The 13966-nt window shown below is 38.2% G+C and overlaps 1 protein-coding gene across 2 annotated transcripts in view; it reads left to right on the forward strand.

The window, feature by feature from the left end:
• NSMCE2 (NSE2 (MMS21) homolog, SMC5-SMC6 complex SUMO ligase) overlaps positions 1–13966 on the forward strand; it is a 225845-nt gene that overhangs the window by 9495 nt on the left and 202384 nt on the right. For both annotated transcript variants that reach the window (XM_053559630.1, XM_053559629.1), the window contains exon 2: positions 2773–2949. In XM_053559630.1, coding sequence (XP_053415605.1) covers positions 2787–2949 — 163 coding nt within the window. In that variant the 5' untranslated portion in view covers positions 2773–2786. The remainder of the gene's footprint in view (positions 1–2772; positions 2950–13966) is intronic.

The raw sequence follows: 13966 nt of genomic DNA on the forward strand, positions 1-13966 counted from the left end.
TCTCCAACATCTGGAGTTCAGGGAGATGGAGAGGAACCAGCAAAGAAGAGTGAGAACTAGTCAGCGAGGTAGGAAGAACAAGGGAGGCAGGTGCAGAAAGTGCTCCAGGAGGAGGGAGGGATGGCTGCGTCAGAGGCTGCTCTGCCGGCTCATAGAGCAGAGGATGTAAGGGCTGAGAGCTGATATTGAACTTAGCGCCAGTGACCTTTACCAGAGCAGCTGCAGTGAAGTGACAGGGGTAGAAACTGGTAGAGTGGTTTCAAGAGGGAAGGGGAAAAGAGGATTTGGAGATAGAGACAAATGTTTTGCTATAAGGGTAAGCAGAGAGATGGAAATGGTAACCAGAGGTGTAGGTGTGAGGAAAGTTGGAGGATGTCTTTAAGATGGGAGAAGTACCAGTATACTGGTTTGCCAAAGGGAATGATTCAGTAGAGAGGGAAAATTGAATGATATAGGAAAAAAGGGAGAAATTGCTGTGAGAATGTCCTTGAGTAGGGAAGTAGGGTTGGAGGGATAGGAGCGAACTCTAGTGAATAAGTGGTGGGGGAGGAGGAAGGGTGCTCTTATCTAGGAGCAGACATGGTTTATTCATTTTCACAGGCGGGATGGAGGAGTATGGGAACTGGGGCTGGTGGGTGGAGAGGTAAGCTGTGGGAGCTCGCAACCATCTCTTCTGAGTGCTGTTTCCTCAGGGAAGTAGGATCTTTAGGTGAGAATGAGGATGGAGGAAGAAGCAATAGAAGTTTGTGGAGAGAGCACTCTGGAAAGAGCATATCAGAATCAGAAAAATTCAAGTACTTGTCTAGAGTTGTATGCTCTTTGCAACCATTTGTGCTCTTTATTCCGTTGTATGAATGCTCTTCATTACCGGTTAACCTTCTTCATTTATTTTTTAAGATCCGCTCTGTCTTGACACTTTTGCTCCCTTAAGGCAGATAAGCATTTACTTATTTGTGCCTCAGTTTTGCGGTAACTCCCATGTTGCTTTAATTATTTATATATATGTCTGTTTCACCTACTCAACTGTGAGCCCCTGGGTAGCAGAGGCTGATTGAATATTTCTATTACCTAGGATAGTGCCTGGCACATAGTAGGTTTTCATCACATTGGAATAAATAAAATAATGCTTTACAATGAAAGTCTTAAGAGTACTCATCTTGAAAACTACTGCATTCCCATGCTAAAAGAAGCGCTTGGCACTTAAGGAGATATTAAGTACAGTAGAACCTCTGTAAGTTAAGACTAGCAAACTGGTTAATTGACAGAAGTGGCCAACATAAGGAACTGGGCCTTACTGGCCTGTACATATTACTGTACCGATATGTCCCGTCTATAAAAATTAGGCCCAACTTAAGGAGATGGTCAACTATGGAGGTTCCTCTGTATTTGTTAATCGAATTATTTGAACTGATGAGTTGTATTGTGGATATTTGCAGAAAACAAACTTTTCAGACATAGAAATCTTATTTATCTCTGTGCCTTTCACTTTTTATGCTCTGTGTGAGGGAAATGAGCCTAATGATTGGCAAGGTAGCTACTCAATACCATTCTGTAGACTGAATGCTGAGTGAACCAAATTAACCAGGACTACTGAGAAACTACAGTAGTAGTCCAGATGTGAGATAAAGGTGGTAACAATGGGGAGAATGGATGGAAATGCCAAGATACTATAGACTTCCTTACAGACGAAAGGAAGTGCAGAAGGGAAAGTTCCAATATCAGTTAACTAAGTGCTATATGCTGTGCTGCACCATGATTATTCCTTTCCATTGACGGTAAACCTGTGGTTCAGAGAGGCTTAGCAGTCTGCCCATGGTCACACAGTAGTAAAGCAGCAGAACCTGAAGTCACGCTGTCTGTCCAATTCCAAGAAAATACTTGTTGTACTGATGCCCATGCAGTCTTAGGAACAGCCTTCCTAGCTCTTTAAGTCTATTTAAATTCTCTCCACTTTTACAATTGATTCTAGTGGGTTGAGTTTTAAATAGTTTCTCAGTTAAGCAAACATGTCTTTTTGTAGGTGGCTTTACATAAGTGGTCCAAAGCTCAAAAAGTTTGTGGTTAAAGAAAAAGATTGGGGAGTGTTTTATGAGAAGATAGTAACTGAAACTATTACAGTGGATGTGATACCAGAGGACAGGAGTTTATTAAGAAATTTTGCTTTTACTGGATCTGGGATTTTATCAAATTTATATATTTGTTAGAACCTAGAGGAGCTGGTAGGAATATATTTTTTATATATATATAAATAGTTTTATATATAATAAATATATATATTTTATTAGTTTTATATATATTTATATATATAAAATAGTTATACATATATAAAATAGTTTTCAGAGTTCTGTATGTATCAGATAAGCTAAAAATGCTAAGTTTTCAAAATCTTGCCTTATTAGAATACTGTATTATTTTCATTTGTTTTTTGAAAATTACATCATTTGAGTGGTCTACTTTTTATTTACCCATTTATCTTTTATGGAGATGTGCTATTGAATTCTTCGGAGAATCGAGGAATCTTTTGGAAGAGGGTAATCTCTCTCTTTAAAAAAGAGAATAGTTACTCTCCTCACATATTGAGTACATCAGTGTTTGGTAGTCAGGAGCATGACACGTTGGCTTGGTATCCTCTTGAGGGATGTAGGATCTAGATAATTCTCTGGCATGGGTGGGATGTTGGATATAGTCTATGGATGTTTACAGTTGTTCTGTTTTCCCGTGCAGTTAATATTCTGCCTTACAAATCTCATTTCATTGTGTTTGAAAACTTAGGTAATGATATCAAGATGCCAGGGCGCTCCAGTTCCAATTCCAATTCAAGTTCAACTGGTTTCATATCCTTCAGCGGTGTGGAGTCTGCTCTCTCCTCATTAAAAAACTTCCAAACGTGTATCAACTCTGGAATGGACACAGCTTCTAGTGTTGCTTTGGATCTTGTGGAAACTCAGAGTAAGTAATACTTCAACCTTTTGTGTCTATTTGTGTGGTGATAGTACCCTAAAGATGCTTATTAGTGTTCTTGGGATAATCATTTAATCTCTCCGAGCAGCTGTTTTCTCATCTGATTCTACACAGCAGTGTTCTAAGGGTGCAGTGAGATCGGCTTGTTCAAGTGTGTTCAGTTAGGTTCCGTTATGGACTAGTAATTTATGGGCAAAGACATGCAGGTTCTAGAAATTTATGGGTAAAGACATGCAGGTTCCCGACTTCAAGGAACATACAATCTAAAGTACATGACGTTTGTGAGCTAAAAGGTATATGAATGCATTATGATGTTGTTATTATCCCCTGCTTGATACTTTGTTCATGCTTGATTTTTCAACAGATTACACTTACACTGGGGAGGCTAGCAAAAGAAGGCCTCACAAGAAAAGTTCAATTTGATGAAATATATCTACATTTTTTTCAATTAGAAGATCTAGAAAGACACTTTCTTTGGATTAGAATTGTTTTATTTTACATTATATATGGAACCCAGGGAGTGACATAATCATTTTTATTTTGTTTTTAATGGCATTGATTTGGAGCACTTTGTGATGTGTGTGCCTTGCTGTAATTTTCCTTGTTTATCTTGACTGATGTTCTTAGTTTGGGCTTACAGTTTTTATCAAATGTGGAAACATTTCTGGTATTCTGTGTTCAAACATTTTTTCTGTTTCGCTGCTCTCTTTTCCTTCTGGAACTCCAATTCCATGTAGGTTAGATTGCTTGATATTGTCCTATAATCACTGTGACTTGGTGGATTTTTTCCCTGTCTTTTTACTCTCTAGCCTTCGTTTGACTAGTTTCCTTCTTGTCTGCTGTGGTGTCTACTCTACTCTTAATTCTATCTGATGAATTTTTAGTTTCAGATACTACATTTTTTAGGTGTTGAAGACTTAAAGAATTAAATGGAGTCTTTTACATGTATATCATCCTTTTTTTAAATTTCATCATGTTCATGTTTTCTTTTAGATTTTGAGTACATGGAACATGTTTATAATAGTTGTTTTAATATTCTCCTCTGCTAATTCTGTCATCTGTCAATTGCTGTTTCTTCACCTGGACTTTGTGTAAATTCTACTGTTGAGTATTTGGATTTTGTGGTCTTCCTTTAAGGAGTGTTGAAGTTTGGTGGGCAGCTAAGTAATTGTGGGCGAGGCTGATCTTTCTAAGCCTGTTGTTAAGCTTTGTTAGGGTGAGTTTATTGTAACCTTTATGTTAGGGCCAATTTAGCCTTGTTGCGAAGCTTGGCCCTTCTGGAGTGTCTGTTGATTGCCCTGAAGGTTCAGCAAGATCTCTCTACTCCAGCTGGATAGAATTTGAGTATCTCCCAATCCTATGGCCTCTGTATCTTAGGATTCACCTTCAGACTAAGGATATCTCTGTGCAGATTCTGAGAGCACTATCTGGCAAAATCTCTGCTGCCTCCGCCCTGAACTCCACTATCTTTTTAGTCCTTCAAGACTCAGAGAAGAAGGGCAATTGCAAGACTTCTCTGTATCCCTTTTGGCAGTAATTATAGTCCTTCCTGCCATCGTCCCATTGTCTGAAAGCCATTGTTTTATATATTTTGTCCAGCTTTCTTCACTTTTGTCAGGAAGGCCAGTTCTTTACCAGTTAATAGTTAACAGCAGATATCACCCATAGTCTTTACAGTGGTTGGCCTCTAAATGTTTTAACCCTGCCTGACCTGATTTGTAATATATTTTTGGTGATGATAGATATTTAGTTTTGGTAGATAGGCTTGGATAAAAGTCATAATACAATCTTAAACCATAAAAGAGAAAAGCTGGAACAAAAGCTTCCTGGCAGATTAGCAGGATTCCCTTTAAAGACTCCTCAGTGTTTTAGCTGCATATTTCCTTGTTTGTTTTGTTTTCTTTTGTTTTGAGACAGTCTCACTCTGTTGCCTTGGGTAGAGTGCAGTGATGTCATAGCTCACAGCAACCTCAAACTCTTGGGCTCAAAAGATCCTCTTGCCTCAGCCTCTTGCGTAGCTGGGATTATAGGCACCTGGCACAACACCGGTCTACTTTTTCTATTTTTAGTAGAGACGGGGTGTCACTCCTGCTCATGCTGGTTTCCTACTCTTGAGTTCAAGCAACAACACACCTGCCTTGACCTCCCAGAGTGCTAGGATTACAGATGTGAGCTGGCCCAGAGTTCCTTTAGTGTGGGGGGGGAGGGCGTTGGTGGGGGGGGCGTAGAGAAGATTCATGCTCTAAGTCAATGGTTCTCAACTTGTGGGTCATGACCCACAGGAACTATATTAAAGGGCCGCGGCATTAGGAAGGTTGAGAACCACTGCTAAGTTAAAGTAGAGGTGGGCAAAGTGTTTCTATAAAGGGGCCAGATAGCAAATACTTCCAGCTCTCTGGGATATCTGGTCTCCGTTGCACCTCTGTTATTGTAACATAAAAGCCACCACAGATAACATGTTAGTGAATGAACAAGTCTGTGGCCCAATAAAACTTTATTTTATTTACAAAATCAGACAGTGGGCTGGATTTTGATCACAGGCTTTACTTTGCCAACCAACCTCTGCTTTAGAGCCATGGGTAGTCATTAATATTTGTCAAAATAAATAATTATTTTATTTTGATTATTTGGATAAATTTTACAGCAAATACTATACTTATTTTTGCAATTACCAAAAAAAATTAAGAAAAATTTTCAGCAGGTCATGTAGGAAAAAAGTGAACTAAAGAACATTAACAGAGTCACAAGGAGTCTGAATTACTTATGAATTCAATGTGTGGGTGTGTGTACTTGTATGTACACACAGACACAGACACACATATATGCATACACATACTTTCCAATACCAGGAGTCAGAATAACAAGGTAGCCCACAAATATTTACCTAACGACTATTGGGTGTATAAATCAGTTTTAAGTTTTTTTTTTTTGGCCGGGGATGGGTTTGAACCTGCCACCTCCGGCATATGGGACTGGCGCCCTACTCCTTGAGCCACAGGCGCCGCCAGGGACCAGTTCTAAGTTTCAGAGAAGACACAAACAAGTTGTAAGTAGTTCCTCCCCTCATAGAGCTTACTATCTTAGTGTGAAATGCTAGAACAATGGAAAACGGAACAAAGGTTACAAGACTGCAGATAACTAATATCACTATTGATCTTATCAGAAAAGCCATAAGATGTCAACTTTATGATTAACACAATTTTATTTATTCTTTTTTGATCAGCCGTGGCAGCATAGCTCACAGCAACCTCAAGCTCTTGGGCTTAAGCGATCCTCTTGCCTCAGGCTCCCAAGTAGCTGGGATTATTGGTGCCCGCCACAATGCCTGGCTGTTTTTTAGAGACAGGGTCTCACTCTTGCTCAGGCAGGTATCCACCTCTTAAGCTCAAGCAAACTACCCACTTTGGCCTCCCAGAGTGCTAGGATTACAGGCATGAGCCACCAGCCTGGCACAGTTAACACAAATTTTTTAAAGTTCTAATTTTTTCTTTAAAACTTTCATTTTATCATTGGCAGCAAATACTGTTGTTGTGTTTGAAAGGACAGGCTCACTTTGTTCATTTTCTAGAAAATGTCTGCCAGAAACTTAAGTTTGAAAATAGTTTGTCTGTTAATGGTTCTTTCCATTCAAAAGGGCATTTCACAAAAAGAGCAGCTAGTTCATCTTTCAACCCAAACTATTATTACCTCAGGCTTTTCTTTGAGACAACCATTGTTTTTTGGTATGCAGCATGGCATTTCATGTATACTTACTGTTTCATTGGACAATTGAGATTTAATAAATTGTACTGCTTCATCAAGGACGTTCTGTGCAACTGGCATTTGTCTAGTGTGTGATGGAAAAGAATACAATGCTAGTGCAATTTGGTGCCACTATGATTTATGCTAAGGCAACAGCAGTGTTTTTCACAATTGCTTTTGCACCATTGGAGCAAATGTTCTACACATTAAAAATAAACAAAAGAAAAACAGAACAAAAAAAAAAAATCTTAAAATTGTGATGAAAATAAGGACCTCGTGAAAGAGTCTTAGGACCACACTCTGAGAACTGCTGGCTTATGAAACACAATTTTATAGCTCACAGCAGCCTCAAACTCTTGGGCTTATGCTGAGTAGGAGGCAGATGACATGAGCGATCCCCTGCAGAGAGAAAGCCGGGGGCAACCTCCACTTTCTGGGGTCGTTCAGCAGGAGCATGTGGGAAGGACAGGTCTTTTTTTGAGACTGTCTCACTATGTTGTCCTCGGTAGAGTGTTGTAGTGTTATAGCTCACAGAAATCTCAAACTCTTGGGCTTAAGTGATTCTCTTACCTCAGCCTTCCAAGTAGCTAGGACTACAGTGTCCACCACAACACCCGGCTGTTTTTTTTGAGGACTACAGGTGTCCACCACAACACCTGGCTATTTTTTTTGTTGCAGTTGTTTAGCTGGCCCAGGCTGGGTTTGAACCCACCACCCTCGGTGTATGTGGCTGGCACCATAACCACTGTGCTATGGGCGCTGAGCCAGAAAGGACAGTTTTAATGTGAGACCAGACTGAGGTGCTGTCAGGGACCCAAAGAGTAGTAAACTCCTGGTGTTTAAGAAGTTTGAAGATAGATAATTCAGCCTATAATAGTAGATGAGAGACTTGTTGGAACTAGCCACTGTCTCTGCTCAAGTGCTAGGACTTAGAAGCAGCTTGACATAGTCCTATCCGGTCTACTCTAGCTCCATCATTACTCCTGCAACTTTGAGTAAGGTACCTAAGTTCTTTCAACTTTTTTTTTTTTTTTATTTTGAGACAGAGTCTCACTTTGTCACCCTGGGTAGAGTGCTGTGGTGTCATAGCTCACAGCAACCTCAAACTCTTGGGCTCAAGAGATCCTCTTGCCTCAGCCTCCCAAGTAGCTGAGATTACATTACAGGCACCTGCCAGAATACCCGGCTCCTTCTTTCCACTTCTAATTCCTTAATCTGTGAAGTAGGGTTAAAATGCCCCCTTGTTAGGTTGTTGGGGTTAAATGAGATAATATGTACTAAGTGCTCTTATTACAGTGTTATTTCCATAGCTAGCATATAAGATAGCCAGTAATTAGTAAATTTAAGGATCCTAGCTTAGGAGAAGGGCCTGTGGGCTGAAGAGGGGAACAAAGACATATGAGTTTAGAAGTCTACCTAAGGCTTTAAGTTCGAGCCCAGCTAAATCACTAATTCAGAACTTTGGACATGTTTAGACTTTTAGAATTTAGAATTCTCACACATCCCTCATCCCTATCCTTTGAGAATCTCTGACCCCCTTCCCTGCTTTATATACCTCCCCCCCCACTTAACACTAACTTGCCTTCTAACATAACGTATAGTTGGTGTCTTACTGTTTATCACCTGGCCATGCCCTCACTATAAGCTCCCTGATGCAGGGGTTTTGTCAGATGCCTGTATCTCCCAGACATGTGAGTTTGGAAGTCTACTTAGGCTTTAAGTTTGAGCCTGGCTAAATCACTAATTCATAAAACACGTTAGCCAAGACTTCAAAGATGAATAAAAGTTTTTTCCTTCAAGTTGTTTCCAGTCCAGCTGGGAAATAAGACAGAGGAGATTAAAGTGTGTTAATAAAAAGACACAAACACCAAAAAGTATAAACCAGCCCTTTAACATCATTTTAGGGCTGGTGCATAGTAAGCACTCAATAAACTAATGAACATATTTAAAACCTTAGAAAACAGTTACTACAAAAATGTCCCCAGATTGTCTAATTCATTTATTCATATAAATTAATTTATTCAGATAAATGAATTAGACATGGATATCCTTGTCTAGGGAATATAGGGTAGCCATAAAATTTGTGTGTAATTTAAAATTCCACAGTATTTTAAATTGCCCATGGACTTTATAGCCACCCTGTATACCCTCCATCCATACATATATCCCATCTGTATCCGTATATACATACAAACATCTGTATGCAGGAGTGGGTGATTTTTCCCTCCAGGGTCCTTTGGGAATGTCTGAAGACCTTTCTGGTTGTCATGGCTGGGGAACTGTGGGGTTGAGTGCTGTGGTGTCGTCATAGCTCACAGTAACCTCAAACTCTTGGGCTCAAGCAATCCTCTTGCCTCAGCCTCCCAAGTAGCTGGGACTATGGGTACCTGACATAATGCCTGGCTAATTTTTTTACTTTTACTTTTTAGTAGAGACAGGGTCTCACTCTTGCTCAGGCTAGTCTTGAACTCTGGAGCTCAAGCAATCTGCTTGTCTCAGCCTCCCAGAGTGCTAGGATTACAGACGTGAGCAACCATGACCAGCCAAATTTTGTATTTTCTTATGTGTTGTATTTTTCTAGCTCTACTGTACGTCCTTTTGAATAGGATTCATGTATAGTTGTCCTCATGCCCTCTACTGTCAGAGTTTGGTACTAGACTTTGCATAGAATTTTTAGTGTTGGGTTGTAGGGCCATGGGAGTATTGATTCTACCAATGGCAGTGGGAAAATGTCACAAATCAGCCTCACTGCAATAACTAGAGAGCTGATTGTTAAACAGTTGTTTACACAGCACTGAGAATATCTCACATTGGAACAAATTGCCTTTGGATGATGTATTTGGTAAAAGTCTCTAAGGGTTACAAAGCTTTGGGGTCATCCTCTTCCTCTACCAGTGAGATTTCATGACATTGGTATGTGTGATATATTCCCATTAAATCTATTAAGGTCATTAGAATATTATTTAGTCTTAATCTGGAAGATGCCTCTTGATGGAACCATTTACAAAAGTTTTGAGTAGGTGAAGAAAAGGGGCTGTCATAGCCTATGATAATAGGCAGGTAATGTGAAATAAAGGTACGTGTGGTGAAAGTTACAGAAAGAGGTCAGTATCTTTTATCCTTACTCAACAGATGTGGAAATGAGGCTTATGGAGTGGAAATAGCTTATCATAGGGCACAAACCAAGTTGAAGACTGGGAATTTGAATTTGAACTCAATTAGCCTTACTCCAGCCTCATGACCTAGATCAGTGGTTCTCAACCTTCCTAATGCCTCCTAATGCCATGACCCTTTAATACAGTTCCTCATGTTGTATTTATGGTCCCAACCATAAAATTATTTTTGTTTGCTACTTCATAACTGTAATTTTGCTACTGTTATGAATTGTAATGTAAATATCTGATATGCAGGATGTATTTTCATTGTTACAAAGGGGTTGCGACTCACAGGTTGAGAACCACTGACCTAGATTTATCTGGGGCCCCTTTCCATAGCAGTGATCCTTAACCATGATGTTCCAGGCATTTTTTAGGTAAATTTGTTTCTAGTTGTTACCACAATTATATGAGGTTTGTTATTTTACTTCTATTTTACAAATCAGAAAACTTAAAACTCAAAAAATTATTTTTTGGCCAAGGTCACAATAGCTAATGAATGGCAGAGGATTTGAACTGGCAAAGTGTTATGGCACTTAGGCCTATACCGTGCTCAACACAGGTTCTTTTATATTGACAATGATAATGGGAAAAGTTAATTGTTGTTTTTAATTGCTTTTTAAGGTAATCACGTTGTCCTCTAAGACTAAACAGAAAAGAAATAATTTAGCAAGGCTTCATCAGACCTGCTTTTCTCTTGGTTACTTTATAACATAGCTGTGCAGAGCAGTTAAATACAGTGAACTTGAAGTGGTATCTTATTATTAGGATAGATGACCTTTAATCTTAAAAATTACCAATATTCAACCATTTTAGCTTTTCTTGTTGCCCAGATAAGTGCCCATTTCTTTAGGATACAGTAATATGCCATATCAGGATATCTTGATGCTTTGTCTTTGTTCCATGAAGCTTTTTTTTTTTTTTTTTTTTTTACACAGATTCTTGCTCTGTCACCCAGGCTAGAGTGCTCTGGATATAGACTAGTATTTTAAGACTGTTCCGTTAACATACACATATATTTAGTATTCAGATCCACAATGTAGAAAGATTTCCATAATTAAAAAGTAAGCTCTTTTGTTAATTTATGAACCTAATTTCTTAAGACTTTGTACTTGTTCGTGGATTAGCTAAGCCAGAGGTTCTCAAACTTGAGGGTGCATCTGAATCACCTCGAAGGTTTGTTAAAACACAGAATGCTGGGCTCTGCGTCTAGACTTTCAGTAGGTCTGTGTTGAGTCCTGAAATTTGCATTTCTGACGTGTTCCTGGGTGATGCTCATGCTGCTGGTCTAGGGTTCATGCTTTGAGAACCCAGTCTAGTAATTCTATTTCACTTGGTAGGAAGCGTGTGCCACTAGGTGGCACCAGAACACTTGTTATGAGGTAATCATTGGCCTTTTTGACCAGTGTTTGTTGATTGTACATAAAAGATACAATCGCTAAATATTGGAGCCTGAATTATTTCATATCCATAAAAATTTAAAATGTTGATCTTATTAGAACAAAGAGATTACAGGACCATTAGCATTCCATGTTAAGATCACCTCTTCCAGGAATGAGAACTATACCTTTCCTCCTTGATGGTTTCCTTTTCAGGCATCCAGGCTATTTAGTTTCATTTATCAACGATCAGAGCAGGTGCTGTTATAACATGAAATTGTATATCTTACAGGAATCATAATACAAATAGTATTTATTCTTCTAAGTTAATGGATTTTGATTTTATTATTGGTGACATTTAAAAATGACTTACAGATCTATACATATTATTCATGTAAATTTCTTACAATTTTGTCCTTCTACCAGTGGGCTTTAAAAACTGTGAAATGTGCTTTCCCTTCCTATGGCTTTTCTAGTAGTTTCCTTTTAAGAGTTATTCAGAGGAAAGTTCTGGCAGCTAGTCACCTTACCTCACCTCCTGCTGCGGGGGAATCTCACTCCATAAATTTCCAGTCATACCAGCACCTCCAGGTTTTCCTTCTTGCACTGACAGTAACAACCTGAAAGCTGCTGTGTTTTCTCCACATGATGGCGTGATGGAAATAATTGCTCACTGTGTTCTCCTGTATGCTAAGCTCTTCCATTCACATTAGGGTGTCACTTTTTGAAATAGTAAATGAGTCACTTTTTAGTTTTTAAAACAGAGTATGTATAGTATTGGAATACCATCTGGGTTTTTCTAGACTCCTGAGAGTAATCTTTCTGTTAATCCTGCTTTTTTATCTTTGGAATAGAGGGTTGGGTTAAGTTTTAGTGACCTAAAGGTATGCAAATGACTACCACAGAAAAAAACTGGAGTCACTCAATCAAATTAAAAAATTAGACTAGCATTTTATTATGTATCTTTGATCATTGGAAAGAATTGAGACTAGTTTAATGCTGAGCAAAGATAACAACTGATGGAAGAATTAGAACGGACTTTAGGATCATTTTTGAAACATCAGGTTCCTTTTTAAAAGAAATGAAACTTTATGTCTTGCAGTAAACAGAAAGGAACTTTTAGTAGGCTGGCAATTTACATATTTGAAGCTAATTTGATTATTCTAGAGAAGATTATTTTATTATCCAGACCTATTCTGTCTCCCTCTTCTTTCTGTACTTTGTAAATGAAATTATATATTTGTGTTACATGTAAATATAAAGCATTATTTATATGTAGTGGTATTTCCATTTAAATTATAGTGTTAGCCACATGTGTAATTAAAAGTCTCTGCTGTCTTCATTACAAAAGTTAAGAAAAAAGAGGAGAAATTAATAATGTTTTGTTTAACCTAATATATCTGTGTTTGTTCCTTTTTTGGACTCCTTAGCCCGTGTTTCATAACCCAGTATATCTATAGTATCTAAAATATTGTTTCAACATATGAACAATTTGAAAGTTATTAATGAGTTATTTTAACTTTGTATTAAAATTAGACTGTTACAGTTCATTTCATTCTGGACTAGCCACAATTCACATGCTTCATACATATGTGTGGCAAATAGGTTCTTTGAATATTCAGTGGTTTTCTAAGAAAAGGGCAAGAAATTGTAAGGGCAGTTAAATCAATTAGTTTGGCAACTTTTTAGCACTTCTGGTGAGTATTCAAATCAAACCATTTGGTATAAACAGATACTATCTGTTGATTCATTTTATAGTTGTCACCTATCTGCCACTGTGTGATTGGTATTTTATTGGTATTTTAAAACATAAAATACTAATTTAAAAAATTGTCTAGCCAGTTTTAAATGACATACTTCTGGGGATCCTATTAATATTTACTTCTGTTTGAAATGTCTTATAATTATTAGACTCCACATCTACAGTACGTTCACATTTTGTAGCTGATGTGTAAATTAGTTTCTTATGGCATTGTGTTGGGCAAGCCAGAAAGATTAAGCCTCTTAACTTCAGCAGCCAGAATACTGTACTGTAGTTGCTGTAAATAATTAGGCCTGTCAGCAGTTGACCTTGGAAATGCTAATTTGCTTGTCCCTGGGTGTTCCCTCAGGCACTGGCTTTCTTTTTGTGGGTGGGAGTTATGAAGTTAGTTTGGAAGAGAACTAGAGGAATTTGGGGCAAACTCCAAACAGATGTACTTCTCGCTTCATTTTTGCATGTGACGAAGTTGCAAGAGGCATATTCTTTGCATGAATTTCTTTGAAGGCTTTGTAGAATCAGATGGGTATACCTAGACTGAGATTGAAAGGAAGCTTCATTACCTTTGGGTCTACTCTTCCTCCTTCTTTCTAGCATTCATTGGTCATAATGAAGATTGGTTAAAAAATGATACACAGTCATTTCCACCATTTTCATTATACTTCATAATCTTATTGAAAGAGGACTTGGAAGACATCTTTTATTAACTCCTTTGAGTTTGTATTTATCACTACTACTGTAGCATCAGATTCAGAAGAATCTGTTAAGTGAGGAAAAAGAAATGTTAGTTGGAAAAGTTATACACAGTGAGAACTTATAGGCGGTAGATGAAGAAGGTAAGGGAATGTTATTCATAAAATTCAGAGTTACTGTCTTTCTAAGCTGGTGTAGCAGCAGTGGTAGCTTTTACTCCAAGACAGAGATTTAGGTTTGTTCCTCTTTGGAGCAATTCTTGGTTAATGTAATTTTTT

Source organism: Nycticebus coucang, chromosome 13 (assembly GCF_027406575.1).
Source record: "Nycticebus coucang isolate mNycCou1 chromosome 13, mNycCou1.pri, whole genome shotgun sequence".
Lineage (NCBI taxonomy): Eukaryota > Metazoa > Chordata > Mammalia > Primates > Lorisidae > Nycticebus > Nycticebus coucang.